Here is an 18,750-nt window from a genome sequence, read left to right as displayed (position 1 = left end):
ATGAAACCAGTCTCTGGTGCCAAAAAAGTTGGAGACTGATGCTCTATGGGACTCACAGGAGTGAAAGATGTGGACTCACAAAATAATGAAAAGTACTGTGCCTGGCTCACCCCTGCACCTCTGGCCAAAACCAAACCAACTGCAGCCAAACCCCTGAGATTCCAGTCCAGACAAAAACGGGCTGGCAGGTCTGAGCCAGTTCTGGTCTGGAGAATTTCCCTAAAGATTGGATTTCAGAGGGCACTGGTAGGATTTGTTTTTTTGTTCCCAAGAGTCCTAGGAAGTCCTGAATTAAAGCAATTCTGAGTCCTCCCTGAGTCCATGGGCTCTTGTTCACAGTGGACTGGTGAGATCTGGTCTCATCCTGAATCTCCCCTGGTCTGATAAGGGGCTGTGGGCTCCTGGAAGTCTCATAAAAGCACCACCAGAGGAGCTTCTGCAGGTACTGTTACAATTATTTATTGAGTGCTGCCCCCTAGAGGATTAAAAATGGCCTGGCTGCGCTGGGAGTCCCCAGGGCTCTGAACCAAAGACTCACCCTCTCTACCCAGCTGAAGGAAGCCAGGACTTGACTCAAGTGGACTGATAGAAGTCTTGGAACACTCTTTCTGAGGACTCCCAGAAAGTGAGTTAGCCCCTTCTTAATAATGCCTCTGTAAAATTTAAATCCATGACTGGAAATCAAGTCCAGGAACAGAACACTGAAACTGACCCTTCTCCCTGCCATACCAGACCCTCAAAGCAGCCTCATAGGGAGCTTCAGCCCTGAGACCCTAAGAGCAGAAGTCCAGAATTTCATTCTTACGGTTTCCCAGTGGGCTTCAGTTTACTTTTACTTTCTGTCTCCCCTTCATCTGAACTCTGGCTATAATGTTCTCAGAAACAGAATTCTTCCCTGTTGAGCACTTGCTAGGTTGGTTGGTAGGGGGACATGATTCTAAAGGACTCTCTTTATTCGGCCTCTGTCAATGACAGAAGCTGAGATCTCAAATTGAGGTTCAAACTCCAGATTGCCTCTTTACTCCATTAAACACTGGGGGAGCAGTGGTCTTTCTTTACAACTGACATTTAAACAGGAAAAAAAATAGTAAATTTGGAGTCTTCAATAATATGGATGTGCTCTCAAGGCCAGGAAGAAAGGAGGGAAAGAAGGAAGGGGAGAGGAGGAAAAAAAATGAAAGGAATGAGAGGTGGTCTTTGGGCCAGTCTGGGAATATGCACATTGGAAGAACTCACCAGGCCTCGGTTAAATGCCCTTTCAAGCCAGGCGTCTAAGATTAACAGTGTGATATGCAGCCTGTGGATTTACACAGCACCGTAAAGTCCTTGCACGGCTTGGCGCAACTATTTGCAAATGACTTCTGATTCAATTTTGTTTTGGTTATCTCAGTGTAAATAACAGTTAAGTGGGAGTTACAGATTTTTCAGACACTAAAAGTGATAAACAAAGCTAATGGCAAGTCCAGATAAGGAGGAAAACCACCCAGAAGAATCCACCAGCACAGGCAAAGAAATAAATGGAATAGTCAGATGTGTGTGTGTTTCTTGTCACCAAAACTTTATTTTTCTTAATCTGCGGAGTGGCAGAAAAGGTATACGCAGAGTGTTTAGCCTGTTTCTGTTTGAGTCTTTATGATGCTGTAGTAATAGGTGCCCAGTGAAGCAAGACAGTTTGGAACCCACAAAGACATCCTTCGAAACAAAAATACAAGTGTTTTCCCAACTGTTAGCTCGAGGCTCCCTCTAAACAGTTTTCACGCCTCCATTTAAAAAATAGTTGGCATAATGCTGTTTTCTTTCTCTCGGTGGTGTGACCACATTTCCAAGGGGAAAATGTGAAGAGAAGTAGTTTCTGTAGCATTTTGAGAAGAAGCCTTCCTACCTGGACATTTTTGTGGAGGGTTGGCGGAATCCAATTTAATTACCTGAAAATTTGCTTTGAAGAACGTCTTTCCTCTTCTGATAGTTACAAGTTAGGAACACAGGGAAAACTAAATCCTCACGCACAGAGGAGAGGAGTCTGTTTGGGACACAACAAAGGATCTGAGTAGTAAACGCAAGGAGTGTTTGGGGTTTTATTCAGCCAGGGCTGAGCGTGTGTGTCGCCGCCACGCACTGCTGCCTGGGCGAACGCATGGCTGAGCTGCGCCGGGTTCCCTGCTCCCAACACCGTACGCCAACTCCTCTTGTAACGCCATTGCGCGTGGCATTGTGCTGGGCTCTACGTGTGTGGCACCGGAGTCGGGGAATCGGGGGCGGGGGGACAAGAATTTCGTCCGTTTCCCGCGGAGTCTCCCTCGGACGGGGGCCAAGCGGCCAAGGGCAGCGCGCCCGGGAGGTGCCCGGGGGCTCTCCTTCTGCAGGGCATTACGCACGGGCGGCCTGGCGAAACCCGGCCGCCGTGGTGCCAGGGTGGGCGGGAGGTGCTGTGTGGAAGATGGGTGGCTTGAGGGGGGAGCTGCCTTAACTTTGATCCGTCCGCTGCCGGAGGAAAACCGCCGCCGCCCCGCCCGAGCTGGGTGCCGCGGCACTCGCCTCTGCGCCGCGCGTCTCCGCGGCTGCCTCTTTAATCAGGAACACAGAAGGGGCGGGCCCTGAGCCGGCGCGTAATCGGATAGCTCTGCCGCGGCTCTGACATCCACATGCTGCTCGGCCTGAAAAGGCAGCGGGGGGAGCCGGAGGGGAAGCAGAGAACGCGAGCTAGGCACCAGCCCGCAGCCCGCCCCCAGCACATCCTCAGACGCGCAGACACTCTGCCGGGCGCTGGGCGAGGTGGAGGTGAGGGCGGGCGCGGGCGAACTCGGAGAGGGGCTCGCTCACTCCCAGGCGATCCCAGCCGCCGCCGCCGCCGCACCACCGGCAGCCACAGCAGCCGCAGCCGCATTAGCTTCCTTCCTCAGACTCCCCTCGCGAGGCTGGCCAAGCGGGTGTAGCCGTTAGGGGAGGCTCCTGCTAGGGGAACCCGGCGAGGGCGAGAGCTGGGCGGCCGCCTCGCGCTCGGGCCGTCCGGCGGTCTGTGCCTCCGCCCGCGTGCCGGTCCCCAGTGCGGAGGGATGTATGTCAGTGTACGCCTCTGAGATCACACAGCTGCCTGGGGGCCGTGTGATGCCCAAGGCAAGTCCTGGCTTGTATTTTTATTCTTTTATTATTTTTTTTTTTTTTACGCTTGGCTAACGGGAAATACTCGGGAATGTTGTAGGATAAAGGAAATGATACTTTGAGGAACTGGAGAGGACATAGATGCGTTTTGTTTTTAAGAGAGGAAACCCATCCTCTCTTCCCGGCTTGCTCCCTCTTTGCTGATTTCAAGAGCTACCCTCCTCCTGGTGAGGTGGGGACCCAGCAAGAAGAAAGGTGACGACAGGCCGCCAGGACTCAGGAGCGAAACACTGACCGGTAGGAACCTTTGCAGAGGACACTAAGGAAGAACACAAGCGAGCGAAAAACACAAAGACTTGTCATTAAACAAGAAATCTACAAAAACAGCTCTGGAGAAAGCCTTCTCCAAAATGGATATGTTTCCTCTCACCTGGATTTTCCTAGCTCTCTACTTTTCAGGACATGAAGTGAGAGGCCAAGCAGGTAAGCCCCCCGAAAGTTTTTTTTTTTTTTTTTTTTTTTCATTTCAGCATGCCTTTACCTTTAAAAACAACTGCTAACGCAGGGGGCCACACGCAATGGCAAGAGAAGGAGGATCGCTCAATACTGAATAATTTAGAGAGAGATCCCAGTCGGCCCTCCCTAATCCACCACTGCTGCTAAAACCCAACTTTTCTTTCCTGCTAGGAGTATGTGCCTGTGTGTGTGTTTTGAAACATAGACAGAATTTGGCGGTGTTCAGATGTCACATATGGACTGAATCAAAGGTTTAAAAATACTACAAAGCCTTTGCATTACAGTTTTGGGGGATTTTTTTCCCCTGTCTTGAAGCAGAACACATCTCCCATGAGTTTCTTCAACCTAGCCAGCGAAATATAAATCATTTGCATTCCCTCCACTTAGCTACATTGAGCAATGTTAACTGAAGGGCTTGGGAAATACAAGAATCTAGTTTGGGTTTTCCAATGCTGTGGCTTCTTTGCAGAGTGTGTGGATGAGCCTCCGAATCATTGGGCTCAGGCTGATGGAGCAAGTTGTCTCCTGGCTGGGCTCCGCGCTGGGCGCTGCTGCCAACCAAGGCGGTTGGTCGTCCAGTTCTCTTTCCTGCCTCCATATATTTTCTGGGGGAAGTATATCACATGTTCTTTTTAAAACTAGTATTAGATAAAACAAACTGCCTGGCCCTCAAAGGTCTCTCACTCTTGTGAAGTGGTTAGAAACTTTTGGGTAGAATTTGTTCTCAACCACTGCCAAAAAGGGTGTGTGGACAGACTGCAGAGATGAGCACTGCAAGGCCCAGAAGGGTCTGGGGCAAGTATTTGGCGGGGTGGAGCGGGGAGGGAGTGGAGTCTGGCCAGGGGCACTGCTCTTTCTGAGAAGGGCTCTCTGGTTCCAGAAAATCCAGTGGGGCACGTTCTTGCTTCCCCACACCACTTTCCGGGCTGAGCCTTTCTCCCCTCTGACAAGAGTCTCTGGAATCTGACAAAACTCTTGAAAGCTGCTACAGGTGATGGAGAGTGGGGAAAGCATCCCTGGAGGAAATGGAGAAAAGAGAGAGGAGAAAAACGCTTCCTGGAGTGCCCTTACCCGGAGGCACGTCTAAGGCTGCCACCGCAGCGGTAGCGCGAGCCCCTGGCAGCCTCCCGGGTCCTCCCCATCACAGCGGGTTAGTCGATCCTGCGGGAGCCGGGGACTCTTGATTCTCACTCCCCAACACAGGCACGCGCCCCACTTGAAGCGTGGCTGTTTATTTGAGGGAAAGAAAGATACGTGAACGCCCTTACTCTCCAGACCCACACGTTTGCTGCTTTCTTCTCTGCCATTAATGGTCTTCAGAGCAGCCGCAAATCGTATCAAAGAGATGGGTGCAGGTCCCACTTGAGGAAATTTCCAGTGGCTTTCAGTTCCCCGTTCTCTTAATTCTAAATTCCCAGCTTGAGGCGAAATTAAATTACCTCCCACAGACCTGAAAGCGGCATAAATTATGGATGTTTGTGTGATTCGCTCTGTGTGTGTGTGTGTGTGTGTGTGTGTGTGTGTGTGTGTGCCCGCGTGCGCGCGCGGCGAGGATGCCCACGGTACATTATGTATTCAGGCACGGACTCCGGTAGGCCCGGGTGCGCGAGTGCGCGCACACTGGCGTACACATTGGCACGCACACACACACACAACTTCAGGTGCTATGTGCTGTGCGGAGCGGGAGGGGTCGTAAAGACTCAGGGGCCACCTCGTACCCCAGATGTTCTCACATCTGTCCCCGAGCGCTGCGCGGAGTGTGTACGTGTGTGCGCGACACCCGCTCAAACCCACTCCGGCTCTGCCACCTGCCTCCCGCGCTCTCCGCAGAGCCCCCTCCCACCCCGGCCCCGGGCCGCGCTGCGTCACTTCTAGAGAAGCCCAGAGGCGGGAGCGCGGGCTGGTCACCCTCTCTGAGGCCTCAGGCAGCCTCGGACCCAGGGTGGGATCTCCCTACGGGACGCGGAGCTGGGGCCCGCCCGGGGTGGATATTCTGCAGCCCCCGGAAAAGGCGATCGCGAACCGCCGGCTGCTAGGGCTTTTGGTCGGAACAGTCGACTGGCACCGGGGGAGCTGGCAGCGGGTAGTAAAGGGCGAGGCCGAGCTAGACCTCTGACTCACCCGGTGCGCGCCGGCCGAGAGGGGGCCGGGCCCAGCCTGCAGCGACGGTTGAAACCCACTCTGACTAGTTGGGGTGGGGTGGGGGGACGGGCGGAAGGAGCAAGCCGGGGAGCAATTGAGCAAATAACCTCGTGGCCACGGCGCGTAGCCTCTCGCACTGGCTGGAGGCTGGGAGCTGAGTGGGCGTCGCGCACTAGGCTGCCCCAGTCCTTGCCACGCCGGCCGCCTTGCCGGATCACAGCGCCGCCGCCCTCCTAACCCCGCTCGGGAACTCGGGGGAAGCTCCGAAGGCCCTGCAGGGAGCGCCCCCTCCTGCACTTCACTCTGCGCTGCAGTTCCCCCGCCACCCCAAGAGAGCGGGCTCCGAGGGGCTGGGGGCCGGAGCGCTGGCCGAGCTGGTGGCGGAAAGCCGGGGTGGGATTCGGACCTGAGGTTGGAGGCAGAAGGGTGGCAGCTTGAGCCGCGGGAATGCGCGCAACTTTAGTAGCGCTGCGCGCCGGGCGCCCGCCGGTGCGCGCGAACAGGTGAAGAGCACGCGGCGCGCGGGCATTGCACGTGGTGGGGACGTGGTGGCCCCCCAGCCGGCCCTCCCCACCCCCCACCCCGCGCCGTCTCTAACGCCGCATCGATTTGTTTGGGCTACGCAGTAGAAGCAGCCGAGCGATCCATAAACATTCTATTAGGCAAAAATATTCCCAGAGAAAGCAAAACCGGAGCTCCAGCCCGGTTAAGTGGGCCGCCTCCAACTCCTCCAGCTTTGTCCCCTCCTCCTCACTCTAAGGACACCCCCAGGGAGCAGGCTGCGGCATTTCCTCAGCACTGCCCACTGCCAGAAAGTTAAGTCTCCGCTGCGGTCTTCGGCCTGGGAGAATCCTCTGCAGTCGCCGGCGAGTTCCGCCTCCCCTCCGCCGCCGCCGCCTCGCTCTTTGCTTTTCCACTGGAGAAAAAGAAATAGTCACGGCCAAGGCTGCATTTTCACTGATTGATTTCTTTTTAATATCAACAGAAGTTAATGGAGGCGAGGCGAGCTGTGATTAACCGGCTGCCCGCGCCCTTCGCCTGGGGCTAGCGCACCGCGTTTTTTCCCACCAGGTCCCGCCCAGGCGCCCAGCGACCTGGGTGGGGGGCATCCGCGGAGCTAAAGTCCCGGCGGCTGGGTGGGGGGGCATCTGCCGAGCTGAGGTCCAGGGCTGCCGGGGTCGGGGCTGGTGGAAGGAACCGCGCGCCCCTCCGGGAACCAGGGGGTTATGGGGATGGTTATCAGCTTTCCCAGCCAAGTTTAGGGGATCCGGCTCCACTGTGTCATCGCTTCTGCGGCTCCGGCTGCATTTCTCTGGAAGGGGAAGGAGATCGACGCTCGGGTTGATTGGCCGGTGCTCACCGCTCGCCTCCCTCCCACCACCTCCCCTCCTTTCGGTTTCAGACAGCGAGGAGAGCCCCCTGGCGCTGGCCATTCACGGTCAGCGCCTGGCCACGAAACTCCCCTTTGCTAGACTTAATCTCGTGGTCTGCGGGGAACTGGGTTTTGCTAGGAAATCATCAGGCCCTGACAATGGGTTCCTTTCAGATGATGGTAACTCCCAGCCCTGACGTTTCCCAGCCTTCGGGTCTCATCGCTTGGGGCCAAAAGAACACGGACCCTGTAACCATCAACCCCCACCCCCAACCCTCACCCCTACCCCCGCCTCCTACCCCTACCAGCCCCTTGCCTGAAGAGCTTTGATCTGTGGTTGAGTTTTAACACCATTGCCATGGTCCCTGGCAGAAGCGGTCAATTCAGGCTTCCGTCTGGACAGGATGATCAGATAAGAGGTGTAAATTGGCTGTGGGAGACAGGTCTGGGTTCAGACAAATCCACGGTCTAGGCTCGGGAGGAGAGGAGTTTGAAGAGCGTTTTCGGTTTTGTTTTCTTCTGTCTCCCTAAATTGCCCGATGACTGTGGGCAGGCATAAACATTTGCAAGTAGAACTATAAACTCCTGGGTTTGGCACAGACGACCTGCTCTAGACTTTTAGGGACTGGTCTCTTGCCGGCTTTCAATGAGTACCAACTCCATTTTACCCCATAAACAGCCCCTGGAGGTAGTGAAGCTAGTGCTAGTTGCCAGCAGAGCACACAGTGCAAAACAGTGGAAAGAGAAACGCTCCCCACGAGGGTCCCAGGGCAAGCCCCTTCTGGTCCAAGTTGTGCCTGGTCCTATTGTGACTGCCCAGGCAGCCCCGCAGGTCTGGACTTTTATATCATGCTGAGGAGACCTCAGTTAAGCCACAGAGCACCCAGTTGGCTAAATGAAATGTTCGAAGGCTGCAGTGACTGGAACCCTGAGCTATCCAGACAGGTCTCCTGCTGTGTACCAAATGGCTCGCATCTCGTACTGTATAGTTCATGTTCTGCACCTGAAAGGCCAGTTCCTGCCTTCACAGTGTAGAGGAGACTAGGAGTTCAAATGCCAATTCATGAGCAATGAGGCATGAAAGTGAATAACAGCTGGGGAGAGGGCTGTGGGGGGGTCAGTTGGGAGAGACACCGGGCCTGATGGTTCTGAGGGTCCTGTCTGGTGTTTGTCGTTTGCCTCAATGCTTATTAAAGCACTCAAGAGGAGGAGCTGTCTTTGGGTGACCCAAGTGTGAGACAGTTCTGGGCTGTCAGAAGTCAGAGCCAGGTCCATTGGTAAAGAATTTTCAGAATCTATTCCCCAAAAGTCCTGTTTGGAAAGACTTTAGGAAATTAGAGACAAGACTTTCCTTTTTTCAAAAACGGAGCAGAAGCATAATACCTTTTTAATTTCTTGCACTGAGGAGAAAAGACTTGAAAGGTGATGTCTGGGCACTAGTTTGTAGTATCATTAGCATATTTGAGGTGTTTTATCATCTGATACCATCACTAGCCACTGGATAATCTTTGTCTCTTGTCACTTGCCATACTTGTTTGATCCCTAAAAGTTTTTGTATGATTCCTTCCAAGTAAGGAATTAACTTTTTTTTTTTTTTTTTATTAACTCATTCCTGGAAGACATTGTGAACGTTTGTCCTGGAGAACCCACAGCCTTTTCCAAAGCTTTAGCTGCCTCTATGAGAAATGGCTGAAGGGCTTAATGGGCTCATTACCTAATAGGAATCAGTAGGGGTGGATTCCAGGACAGTGGCCTTGTAGTGTGGCTGGCCCTCCAGGATTTGAAAGCATCTTCTAAAGGTTTAGGAAGCTGTCAAGTTTAGATAAGGCTGAGCTCCGATCCTATGGGACCTTGGTTGTATTAATAAGGAGAAATTAATTTTTAACCACTGGGAACATTGCCAAATTATGTGACCTTTGGCAGACCAGCTGTGCTATAAAAATAAATCCCCCATCTCTGAAACTGCTGCTCCTCTCCAGTAGAACAATAACAACCGTGGCATTTAGGATGGAGAAGACTGGGATTGAGGAGACAGGAGAGAAATGGAAACTGCCAGGAGAAAAAAAAAAAAAAAAAAACCCTCTGATATTGTGACACATAGTTTCAGACTTGAGTGATCTACTCACACCCCCGCCACACCCTCCCCCTAAACACACACCCTGGTTTCCAGGAAGCAGAAAAGAGGGCCAGGACGACAAGGAACACAAGGAACACAGTGCCTGTGTGTTGGGAGTGAAGAAGGTGTTAAGTGCCTCCAGCCCACTCACACCCCAGCCTTGAACACATCTCTCATTGTTCACACACAGATTCCTGGCACTGGGAGAGAAAAAGGAGTTTTCAAACAGGGAAAACATTTGTCTGTCTCTAAATGCTATTGAATAAGTTTGTCACTGCACGGTTCCCGGAGACCTTCATCGGACCTCCTGGCTTCTGGAGCATTAGAGCCAGACCTCCTGTCAGTCGCCTGTCGGCTCAGTGATCCTGAATTCCTAATTTCTGTCCACCTCAGTGTCTTTATCTGTAAGTGTGTTTGATCCTAATAGCTGACTGATTTCTAGGGTGTTGGGCTATTTCAGATTACATAGAGTACTGTTGAGTACGTATTAAGCCGCCTGTTCGGAAGTCATTTAATCTTCAAAACAGCTTCAGTGGGGTTAATAGTATCTAATGATCTTAGAAAGACAGAAAGCACACTAACACCCTTGCAGTAAGTTTGTGTTACTTTTATGAGTTTGTTCTTTTTTAAAAAAAATCAGTAAATAATTACTCATTCTCAGCTCTTACCCCACTAGACCTTTGTCTGATTTTATAAGCGTCAGGTTAATCTCTCGGCACCCTGTTCTTCAGAGATGCATGTTCTCTGCTGGATTCTCATCTTAGATTTACATCAGTTCTTTACACTTTTTTTTTCGCCTTGGTTTTCCACTTTCGGAGTTGTCGCCTCTACTGATTTTTTAAATCTCTCTCCTTCCTTTCCTCCTCTTCCATCCTTCATCCCTGAAAGTGTACTCAGCAAGAAGCGCCGCATGGAAGGGGCTCCCCAAATGTGTAATAACTTCTACTCTGGCAGTAAGGCCCCTCAGCAGCTGAACTCAAAAAAGTCGTTGTAAAGACAAAATAGCTTTTACCCAGCAAGACTCTTAATAATCCCATTTCCCTCTGGGTCTTCATAAGAGAGTCATGATCTAATCCAGAAAAAAAAAAAAAAAAAAAGGAGGGGGCTGGGAATAACAAAAGGAAAGCATGCCTTGGATGGGGCTGCTGGCCAGTCTAATGCACACAGCCAGTGATACCCTGTTCACCGCCTCTCAAGATCCTGTGATAGCCAGGGCTCTGGGTTCTGGCCAGTCTTTCAGTGAAGGAGATAAAGGGAATTGTAAATGACTGGACCAAGCGGCAAAAATAATTTATTTTGATAAAGGGGAAAAATAAAACAGATGTGCCTAAAAGGCATCTTGGGGGCCAGGGGAAGGGAGCTGAGGGGGGAGGATGGGTAGAAAGGAGTGAACTGAAATGCAGCAAGAGTTTAGGGATAAAGTAGTACTTTGAAGCTTCTTGGTGCTACTGAAAACAAATATCTAGAACTTGCCCTTGGGAGGATGGGGGGATGGAATGAGGGGGTAAGAAAGCCCTCAGATAAAATTAATTTTACCATTATTAGAATTAAAGTGTAATGTCCTTTGAACTTCGTCATCATTATCTGAGGTTACTGTGTCCTATGAGTTCACACTAGCTCTACCTTGATCTATGACTAGGTATTATTATCCCAGACAAGTCCTCTACACTCCTGGTTCGCCAGTAAAAAATATTTACATTTAATAGCAGCTGTGAGTTGGGAAGGAAGGGTGGAGGCAGGACACACAGAATACTTTGTGATAAGGCTTTCTTAGAATTTGTGATATCTACTGATATTTTGGGTATTACCCTGCTGAGTCAGCGTGCATAGGTGCTCAGTCGTGTCTGACTCTTTGCGACCCCATAGACTGTAGCCCGCCAGACTCCTCTGTCCATGGGATTTTCTAGGCAAGAATACTGGATTGAGTTGTCATTTCCTCCTCCAGGGAATCTTCTGACCCAGGGACTGAACCCACATCTTCTGCATTGGCAGGTGGATTCTTTACCACTGAACCACCTGTTGTTACCCTAGTCAATTATTAACTCATTAATTCATCAAGCCTCACTGAGTGTGATCTTTGGCAAAGACTCTGGGTTTGATGCCGTAAGGTTTGCCAAAGATGAACAGGTGGTCCAGCAGCATGGATAAGGTTCTCTCACACTTTAGAAGATGCTAAAGAGCTTCAGCCTCAGAAGCTGGAAGAGGTTACTCCTGGGGGATCAGGGAGGGTGGAGGTGGCATGTGAACCTGGATTGAGAGTTTAGATGGGTTTAGAGCTGGGAAAGGCATAGCAGAGGACGGGAAAAGGGAGCAGAGAAGGAACACTGGGGAACACTCAGAAATGGCCATTTAGACAGTGTGGAAGCAAATAGTTGCAAATAAGTTTGGAAATAATAGCTTGGGCCAAATGCAAAGTCCAAATTGCTAGGCCAGAGGGTTTGGATTTCATTTACTAACCAATGGGGAGCCATGAATGTTTCGACAGAAGCTTTCTGTTAATCAAAATAAATGAAAACAATTATATTACCTTTTGGAGAGACCCTAAAATTATTATTCTTCTATTTCCTTCCCCAAATGTCTGTTGAAATGGTCAGGAATTGTAATCCCAGATCTCTCATCAATGGCATCAAAATTGCATTTGCAATGTGGGCTGGGAAAGAGTGGACATAAATATCAACTAATGATATTATATTGGCTGCCCTATTGGAATTGCATTTGTTTATGATATAAGATGACAAATAACAAGGTTACCACAGGTGGCATGATTCGAGGTCAGGGGAGGTAATCGCATCAAACTTACATTTTAACGATTAAATGAAGGTTCATTTTTAGAATCCAGATTGAGGAGAGACGTTCCAAAGGCCTGTTTCCAGACCCAATTTCCAGTTCCGTTCTTGGTGAATTCACCAGAGGTGTTTTAGCAGAGGAAGTTTGCCTCATTCCTCACTCCTTTTTCCATGCTCAAGTGCTGCCTTCCTTTCCCACTCTCCCGTTCCCTCCTTCCTGCCCTCCCAGACAGTTCTTTTATTCAGATTTTGAACTTTCTCATTGCAATAGTTCACAGGAATTTTCATTTGCTGTGCCTTCAGGAGTGGATCACTCACTGCCACCCAGCCCCATAAATTGAATAGATTGCATCCCTTCCCAGTTGCCTTAGGAAGTGGTCAAACAGCCACATTCCTGGGCTGATGGATTGGCTCATTTCTTCCCAGCTTAAGCCAAGATACAGATTTTTATGAGACTGTCTTGTGACAGGCTGAAGTCGCTTTGAATAAAACAAAATCCAGCCTCGGCCCACAGAGATCACTTTAAAAGAAGCTTATTCAAGGTTAGTGAGCAAAATTTGGTTCAAACCCTGAGCACAGGACTTAGAAGATCTTCGTGAGAGATTGGAAGAGACTCTTTCTCTGTTTTCTTTTCATGCATCATTGTTGAGAAGCTCACACACAGAACTGTGTATGCCTTATATTTATAAATATACAGCCACAGACTCCGTTAAGAAAAGAAGCTCACGTCAGTAGAGCTAATGTGATTGAAAGAGACATTTAAACTCTCCATAATGCAAGACAGATGCATTCACTGAAGAATCCTAGAGTTTGTTTCAGGCTTACCAAGCAGATGAAATACAATCAACACCTTGCATAAATATCTTGTTATCTAGGAGGGTAGAGAATCTTTTTAATTAGAGGTTCATCTGTGGGTTATAGGATTTTCCCCTTCCATAGGTATACAGGCTATGAAATTTAGAACTGGAACTGAACTTTAGCACCACTCCCCTCATTATAGATGGGAAGATAAAGGCTCAGAGTGGTTTACTAACTACCCAAGGTCACACACACGGCTTTCCAGTGGCGAGATCATACTTGCATACAAGGCTCCTGACTAGTTAACAAAGTGACAGCCTTCTCTCTTTTGAAGTCGTAGAAAGGGCTTCTTCTTTTCTTTCCTACTAATAATTAAATGAAAACAATGCTGTGGTAATAGGATGAGACTGTGCTGTGAATGTATCATTTGGGGATGAAATGAGACTGTTTTTCTCCATCAGGTGCCCTCAGATATATATATAGTGTGTGTTCTAATCCTTGTACTTGTTCTCTTTTCTGTGGCATTTGAAAGTAACAAGGGAACTGAGATCTAATGGGTTTCAAACCCAGTTCCAGGAAGCCCCGAAGTCCTTCTAGAGAAGCTCCGTCAGAAAGGCGGGGAGCGGCTCCAAGGCAGGCATACGGCACTGATTCTGTCACCCATCTGTGCCCACACCCAAGAAGGGCTTCACTTTTAGTGGCTTTGCACTTTGGAGTTCTGGGTCCAGTTTTGATCAAGGGAAAAACAAACACTTCTAAAAAGAACTTTGAAAACGACACAGTCAATTGCGGCCGCTCCCGGAATTACAGTGGAGGAAACTGAGACACAGGCAGGCCACAGGGCGTTAGGAATCCAGGTGCCTGCATCCCCTCCTTTGATAACATCAGCCCCGCCCCCTCCTGGTAGCCTGGTCCCCTTCCCAGGCCCGCCTTTGACAACAACCTGATGTTCCAGTCCCGTATCCAGCCAGCCTAAGTTCCCCGTTTTTGATACGGACTTTTACCTTCAGTTCAGTTACACCGAGAGATCTGACTGGTCTGTGCGGAACAGCCCGAAGTTTGTAGCTGCTGTCACCTGGCCATTGTGAAGTAAACCGCTGTAATCTGATTACTTTCGAGTCCTGGCCATACAGTGTTCCTTTAAAAACAACTCCAGTTGAATTTCCTTAGGAGGCAGACCAGATTTTTTTTAAAAGATCTGCTACTCCTTTTTAATAAATACTTCCTAAAAATTGTATTACCAAGGAATCAGTGCTTTGTCTTAAATTGGGTCCTATAGGAGGCCGAGTTCCTTCGGAAACTGGCAGAGTGCCTTAGAATTGTAAGTGGATGGGTCCAGAGTCCCTTTACCTGATCCAGGAACCGGTACCCCTAGGCAGTATCAGATGGTACTTAGCTTACCAGCAAACAAGGCTCTTTAGTCATGTCTGACTCTTTGCAACCCTGTGGACTGGAGGAGCCTGCCAGACTCCTCTGTCCATGGAATTCTCCAAGAATACTGGAGTGCGTTGCCATCCTGTCCTCCTGGGGATCTTCCCAACCCAGGGATCGAACCCCTCATCTCTTATGTCTCCTGCATTGACAGGTGGGATTTTTACCACCTGCTGCTGCTGCTAAGTCGCTTCAGTCGTGTCCGACTCTGTGCAACCCCATAGACGGCAGCCCACCAGGCTCCTCTGTCCCTGGGATTTTCCAGGCAAGAACACTGGAGTGGGTTGCCATTTCCTTCTCCAGTGCATGAAAGTGAAGTCGATCGGTCATGCCCGACTCTGAGCAACCCCATGGACTGCAGCCTACCAGGCTCCTCCGTCCATGGGATTCTCCAGGCAAGAGTACTGGAGTGGATGCCATTGCCTTCTCCACTAGTGCCACCTGGCAAGCCTCAAACAAAAGCATATGAGAAAAACAAACAAAGAAACAGAAAGATACGAAGGTCAGAAATAACCTGACCTTTTATATGTCAAATTAAAACACCTAAGTAGTCATTATGGGGGTAAATCAGACCTTTGTGACTTTAGAACTTTGTAGTCCCTTGATTTCAATCATGTCTAGAGGTGTCACTTGAATCCTTTCATCCATGGTCCAAAGACCCCCAAGGTCTTTATCTAACCTGACCTGGCCCATCCCTTAGACTTCCCTCTCAGATATAGGAGAAAACCTGCCCTGAACTGTCCAGGCTTGGGTTTGCCTGATTCTCTTTAGGAATGAATTTGCCCCAGGTGTAAGGTATTCACCAAATACAGAAAGAAGTCACTTGTCAACTTGCCAGACAGGCTCAGTAGCTAAAATTCAATGGGGTCAACCTTGCCTCTATATGTGGAGATTGGCCTAAAGGCGTTTGCCCTTGAGTTCAACTCCCTCTTGGCTGGGCTGGACTCCTCTGAAACACATAGAGAACATTTATGCTGTTCCTTTTGGCACGTGACACAGACCTCCTGAGCCCTGGATGGTGCAGGTCTTCAGAAGAAAATCTAGCTCATTTCTCTTGGAGGCATGTTTGTATTTCAGACAGACCCTTCTGTATTTCAGAAGGGTCCCCAAACCTGGAAATGAAAGATCAGTTATCAAGAGGAGGTGGAGAAGAATTAAGTGTGTTTTCTTTACAGTTTTTACTGATGATAGATTTCAAGAATTTAGTTCTCTCCAAGAAAAATAGAGATGGAGATTCTAGTATTTATCTTGGTGGATATATGTCTGTGCAAATGATGTGTGATATTTTATGAGAGGGTGTGAATGTGTGTATAGGACTGAAGTGTGAATTTCTAATAATTATGTGTCCCGGATGTGTGTTCAATATCTATGTGTGTGTGTGTGTTTCTGAGTGTGCGTGCCATCCAAACAAGAATGTGAGTTTATAAATGTTTGGATATTAAAAAGGTTAGCTCCATGCAAGCAAAGCAGATGTTTTAATGAGTTCTTAAATATTTTAATAAGTGCCTTGGTATTCTTCAGATAAAGAAAGAACAGGAGAAAAGAAATGAATTACTCCTATTTCCTCTGGTTAAGTGAGTTTTAACAGCAGAAAATGTAGACTGTCCACTATGGGATATATATAGCTTGATTTTTCTTTTTTAAGTGGGAAATTATTACTGATGTGGGTGAGAAACGAAACCTTCTTATGAAGAAGTTTCCTGTCTTTATTGCCGATTATGTGTGCCCTGTCTTAGTGCTAAAAGCTTAAACTTGGGAGGCAGGGAGTTGAGGAAGAAAAATTCCTCTTTCAGGAGACATGGGAGGGGAACAGGGAAGGGATGCTGAAAGGAGGGAGGGAGTTTGGATGACCAAACAGGAGCTCAGCTCAGATGCCCTGTGATGAGTTCTGTGTTAAAAGGTGTGGTTTGGGGTGAGCCAGGAGCAGAGCTGTCGTTTCAGTACAGCAGCTGGCGGAGGAGCTGCACCCAGTAGAAAATTTCCTCTCCTGCCAGTTTAGCTCATGCAGCTGGAGATCTAAATCCAGACAGCTCCACTTCCTCAGAGGGCCACTCTCAGCCCGATTTCCCACCCGTGAGCAAAGACCAATGGGCCACAGTTTGACCTTCTTGGAAGACGCTGGGTGTCCAGCGTGGCTGAGTGGTGTAGACCCCTGGAAAGCCTGCAGGATTGGCTGCAGGGGGGACGGGTGGCACCCAGCTCCACCACTGGCCTCGTCTCCGTCTGGGCGGGAAGGCTGGGCCCATTGTCCTCCTGGCCTGGGGAGGGCGTGGGGTCATTAGTTAGAGGATGATGTGGTCTCTGCTAACCAGAGGAAATGGCCTGCTTTTGTTTTCCACCCAGTAGGAAATGGGACCTGAATCCATTAGATTCTGGGCAGCTTGACCGCGGCACAGTTTGAGCTCTTGGAGACGCGATGCCTAAAAGGCTACTTGCGTGGATTTGTGTGTCCCAACCACCATTGTGCGCCGTGCCCATCTTTTATGCATTTAAAGCCTGTCAGGCTGGTAATCTAAAGCAGAGGTCTGGAAGACAGTAATACCAACCGACACAGGGACGAGGAGAGTGCACCTGTAGAGTTAAAAAATGCATGACCCTTTCCTCAAAGAGGGAACACAGGAGAAAGCCCCCATCCTGTCTGGTAGCTGCTGAGCCGGAATGCATAATTGACGGACCCGTGCTGCTCCATGCAGATGGCGATATTAAATCGTGATTGATGCTAAGAGAGGCACACATCTTAGGAAGGTCTCCGAGAGGCTTCTGAATATTTCTAGGTCTCTTGTGCCTTCCCGTCTTCTGTTCTACTCTGGGATTAAGCACCTCCCCCCCTTTCTCATTTCCCAAGAACCCCTCCTGGGGATGACAGAACTTCACTCCCAAATATAAGATGCATCAAATGTCATCACCCACCTTTTCTGCCTTTGAAGATTGCCCGCTTCCCTCCTGGCCCCCACGAAGCTGTTTACCGCCAGCCGGGCACTGCTGGCGGGTGGGGGTTGGCAGTTCCTCCCCTGCAGCTGCCTTCCCAGTGGCTGGTCACCCCTGGACAAGGCAGCAGCACACTCTGCTGGTGGTGACCAGGCAGGAAGGACCGCGGATAAAAGCTCAGAGAAAACACACGCACAGAGCACCTTTGTCGAAACTCTGAGATCAGAGCCACTGGATTCCCTAATGCAGATTTTTCCACTCAATGTGTAATGAAATAATAAATCAAATTTGTGGTGCCTGTGGAATTAAGTGTTTGGGGGTTTTGCTTTTTCTTTAAAAAAAAAAAATGCTGAAATCACCCTCCAGGGCCTGTTCTGGCCCAGAAGTGAATATGCTTCCTCTGTATCACATGTAATTGTTACCAGGCTTACTTGTGGGTCGGCACCACAAAACCACTATTGTCAGCGCCCGGAGTCTTGACTTCTGGCCGCTGGGCTGGGCTAGGAGGCACCATTGAATGACATGAAGGATTTATGAGATAAAGACAGAGATGCAAGGTTTGAATGAGAAGAAGATGGGCCACACAGGAGAGACAGGAACAGGAAGGGAAGCATGTTAAGTTTACAGTTTTCTTTTTTTTTTTTTAATATCAGCCCATGTAATTGGGAATATTTATGACTTCTGGAATATTTTCATTTTGGAGAGAGAGAGTGTGTGTGTGTTGTACGTGTGTGTGGCTGGGTGAGTTGGGGGGGAGAATGAGCTGAAATAATCTCTTCCACTGAATGAGTAAGTAGGTTAGTCTTTTGGACTGCCATAAAAGGTCTGTAAAACAGTGTTAATCAGCCACTGGTAGAGAAGAGAAACAAGGAGAGGAAAAAAAACAGACTGTAACATATTTGAAGTTCTTGTCTGCCTTCTCTTCCAGACCAACCCTGTGGAGGTCGTTTGAATTCCAAAGACGCTGGCTACATCACCTCCCCGGGTTACCCCCAGGATTATCCATCCCACCAGAACTGCGAATGGATTGTTTACGCCCCCGAACCCAACCAGAAGATTGTCCTCAACTTCAACCCTCACTTTGAAATAGAGAAGCATGACTGCAAGTAAGCGCCGCCCTGTGCCCTGTACATCCCCGAGACACACCCTCCCACCCCCTCCCCAGGTTCCGGCCACACCCACCACCTCGTGGCAGCACCCCCGGGCCCCAGGACCCAGGTATATCCTGGCCCCCGAAAGGAACCTCAAGAGGTTTATTTCTTTCAGAGGAAATCAAAGCCTGGTTGACCCTGTAGAATGGAGGTAAGAGACTTATTGAGTGAAGAGTATGAAGAATACACCCTAAACTCAAAGGCTGGTAGAGGAGGAGAATTCCACGTGGGGGCAGGGGGTGGACTACCTCATTCCAGCTCTTGACCTTAGGAGTGACTTTCCCCTCAGCACTCAGCTGTGTATGGCTCTTTGCAAGGCCCACCAGGCTCCTCTGTTTGTGGAATTTTCCAGGCAAGATTACTAGAATGGGTTGCCATTTCCTTCTCCAGGGGATCTTCCTGACCCAGGGA

General features: G+C 49.5%; 1 protein-coding gene and 1 long non-coding RNA gene across 5 annotated transcripts in view; one reads left to right on the top strand and one right to left on the bottom strand.

Moving 5' to 3' along the window:
• The first annotated feature begins 2,650 nt into the window (after nt 1-2,650).
• The window catches only part of NRP2 (neuropilin 2), a 120,095-nt gene continuing 103,995 nt past the window's right edge, over nt 2,651-18,750 (top strand). For all 4 annotated transcript variants that reach the window (XM_043445653.1, XM_043445652.1, XM_043445655.1 and 1 more), the window contains exons 1-2: nt 2,651-3,582; nt 18,117-18,294. In XM_043445653.1, coding sequence (XP_043301588.1) covers nt 3,510-3,582; nt 18,117-18,294 — 251 coding nt within the window. In that variant the 5' untranslated portion in view covers nt 2,651-3,509. The remainder of the gene's footprint in view (nt 3,583-18,116; nt 18,295-18,750) is intronic.
• LOC122426605 lies at nt 6,399-17,277 on the bottom strand. Its single transcript, XR_006265196.1, has 2 exons — nt 17,171-17,277; nt 6,399-7,069 (listed from the first exon to the last, which is right to left on the bottom strand). It is a non-coding gene; the product is annotated as an uncharacterized LOC122426605 (long non-coding RNA).

Source organism: Cervus canadensis, chromosome 24 (assembly GCF_019320065.1).
Source record: "Cervus canadensis isolate Bull #8, Minnesota chromosome 24, ASM1932006v1, whole genome shotgun sequence".
Classification (NCBI taxonomy): Eukaryota; Metazoa; Chordata; class Mammalia; order Artiodactyla; family Cervidae; genus Cervus; species Cervus canadensis.
Note: the sequence above shows the minus strand (reverse complement) of the source record. Positions and strands in the feature narration are given on the sequence as shown.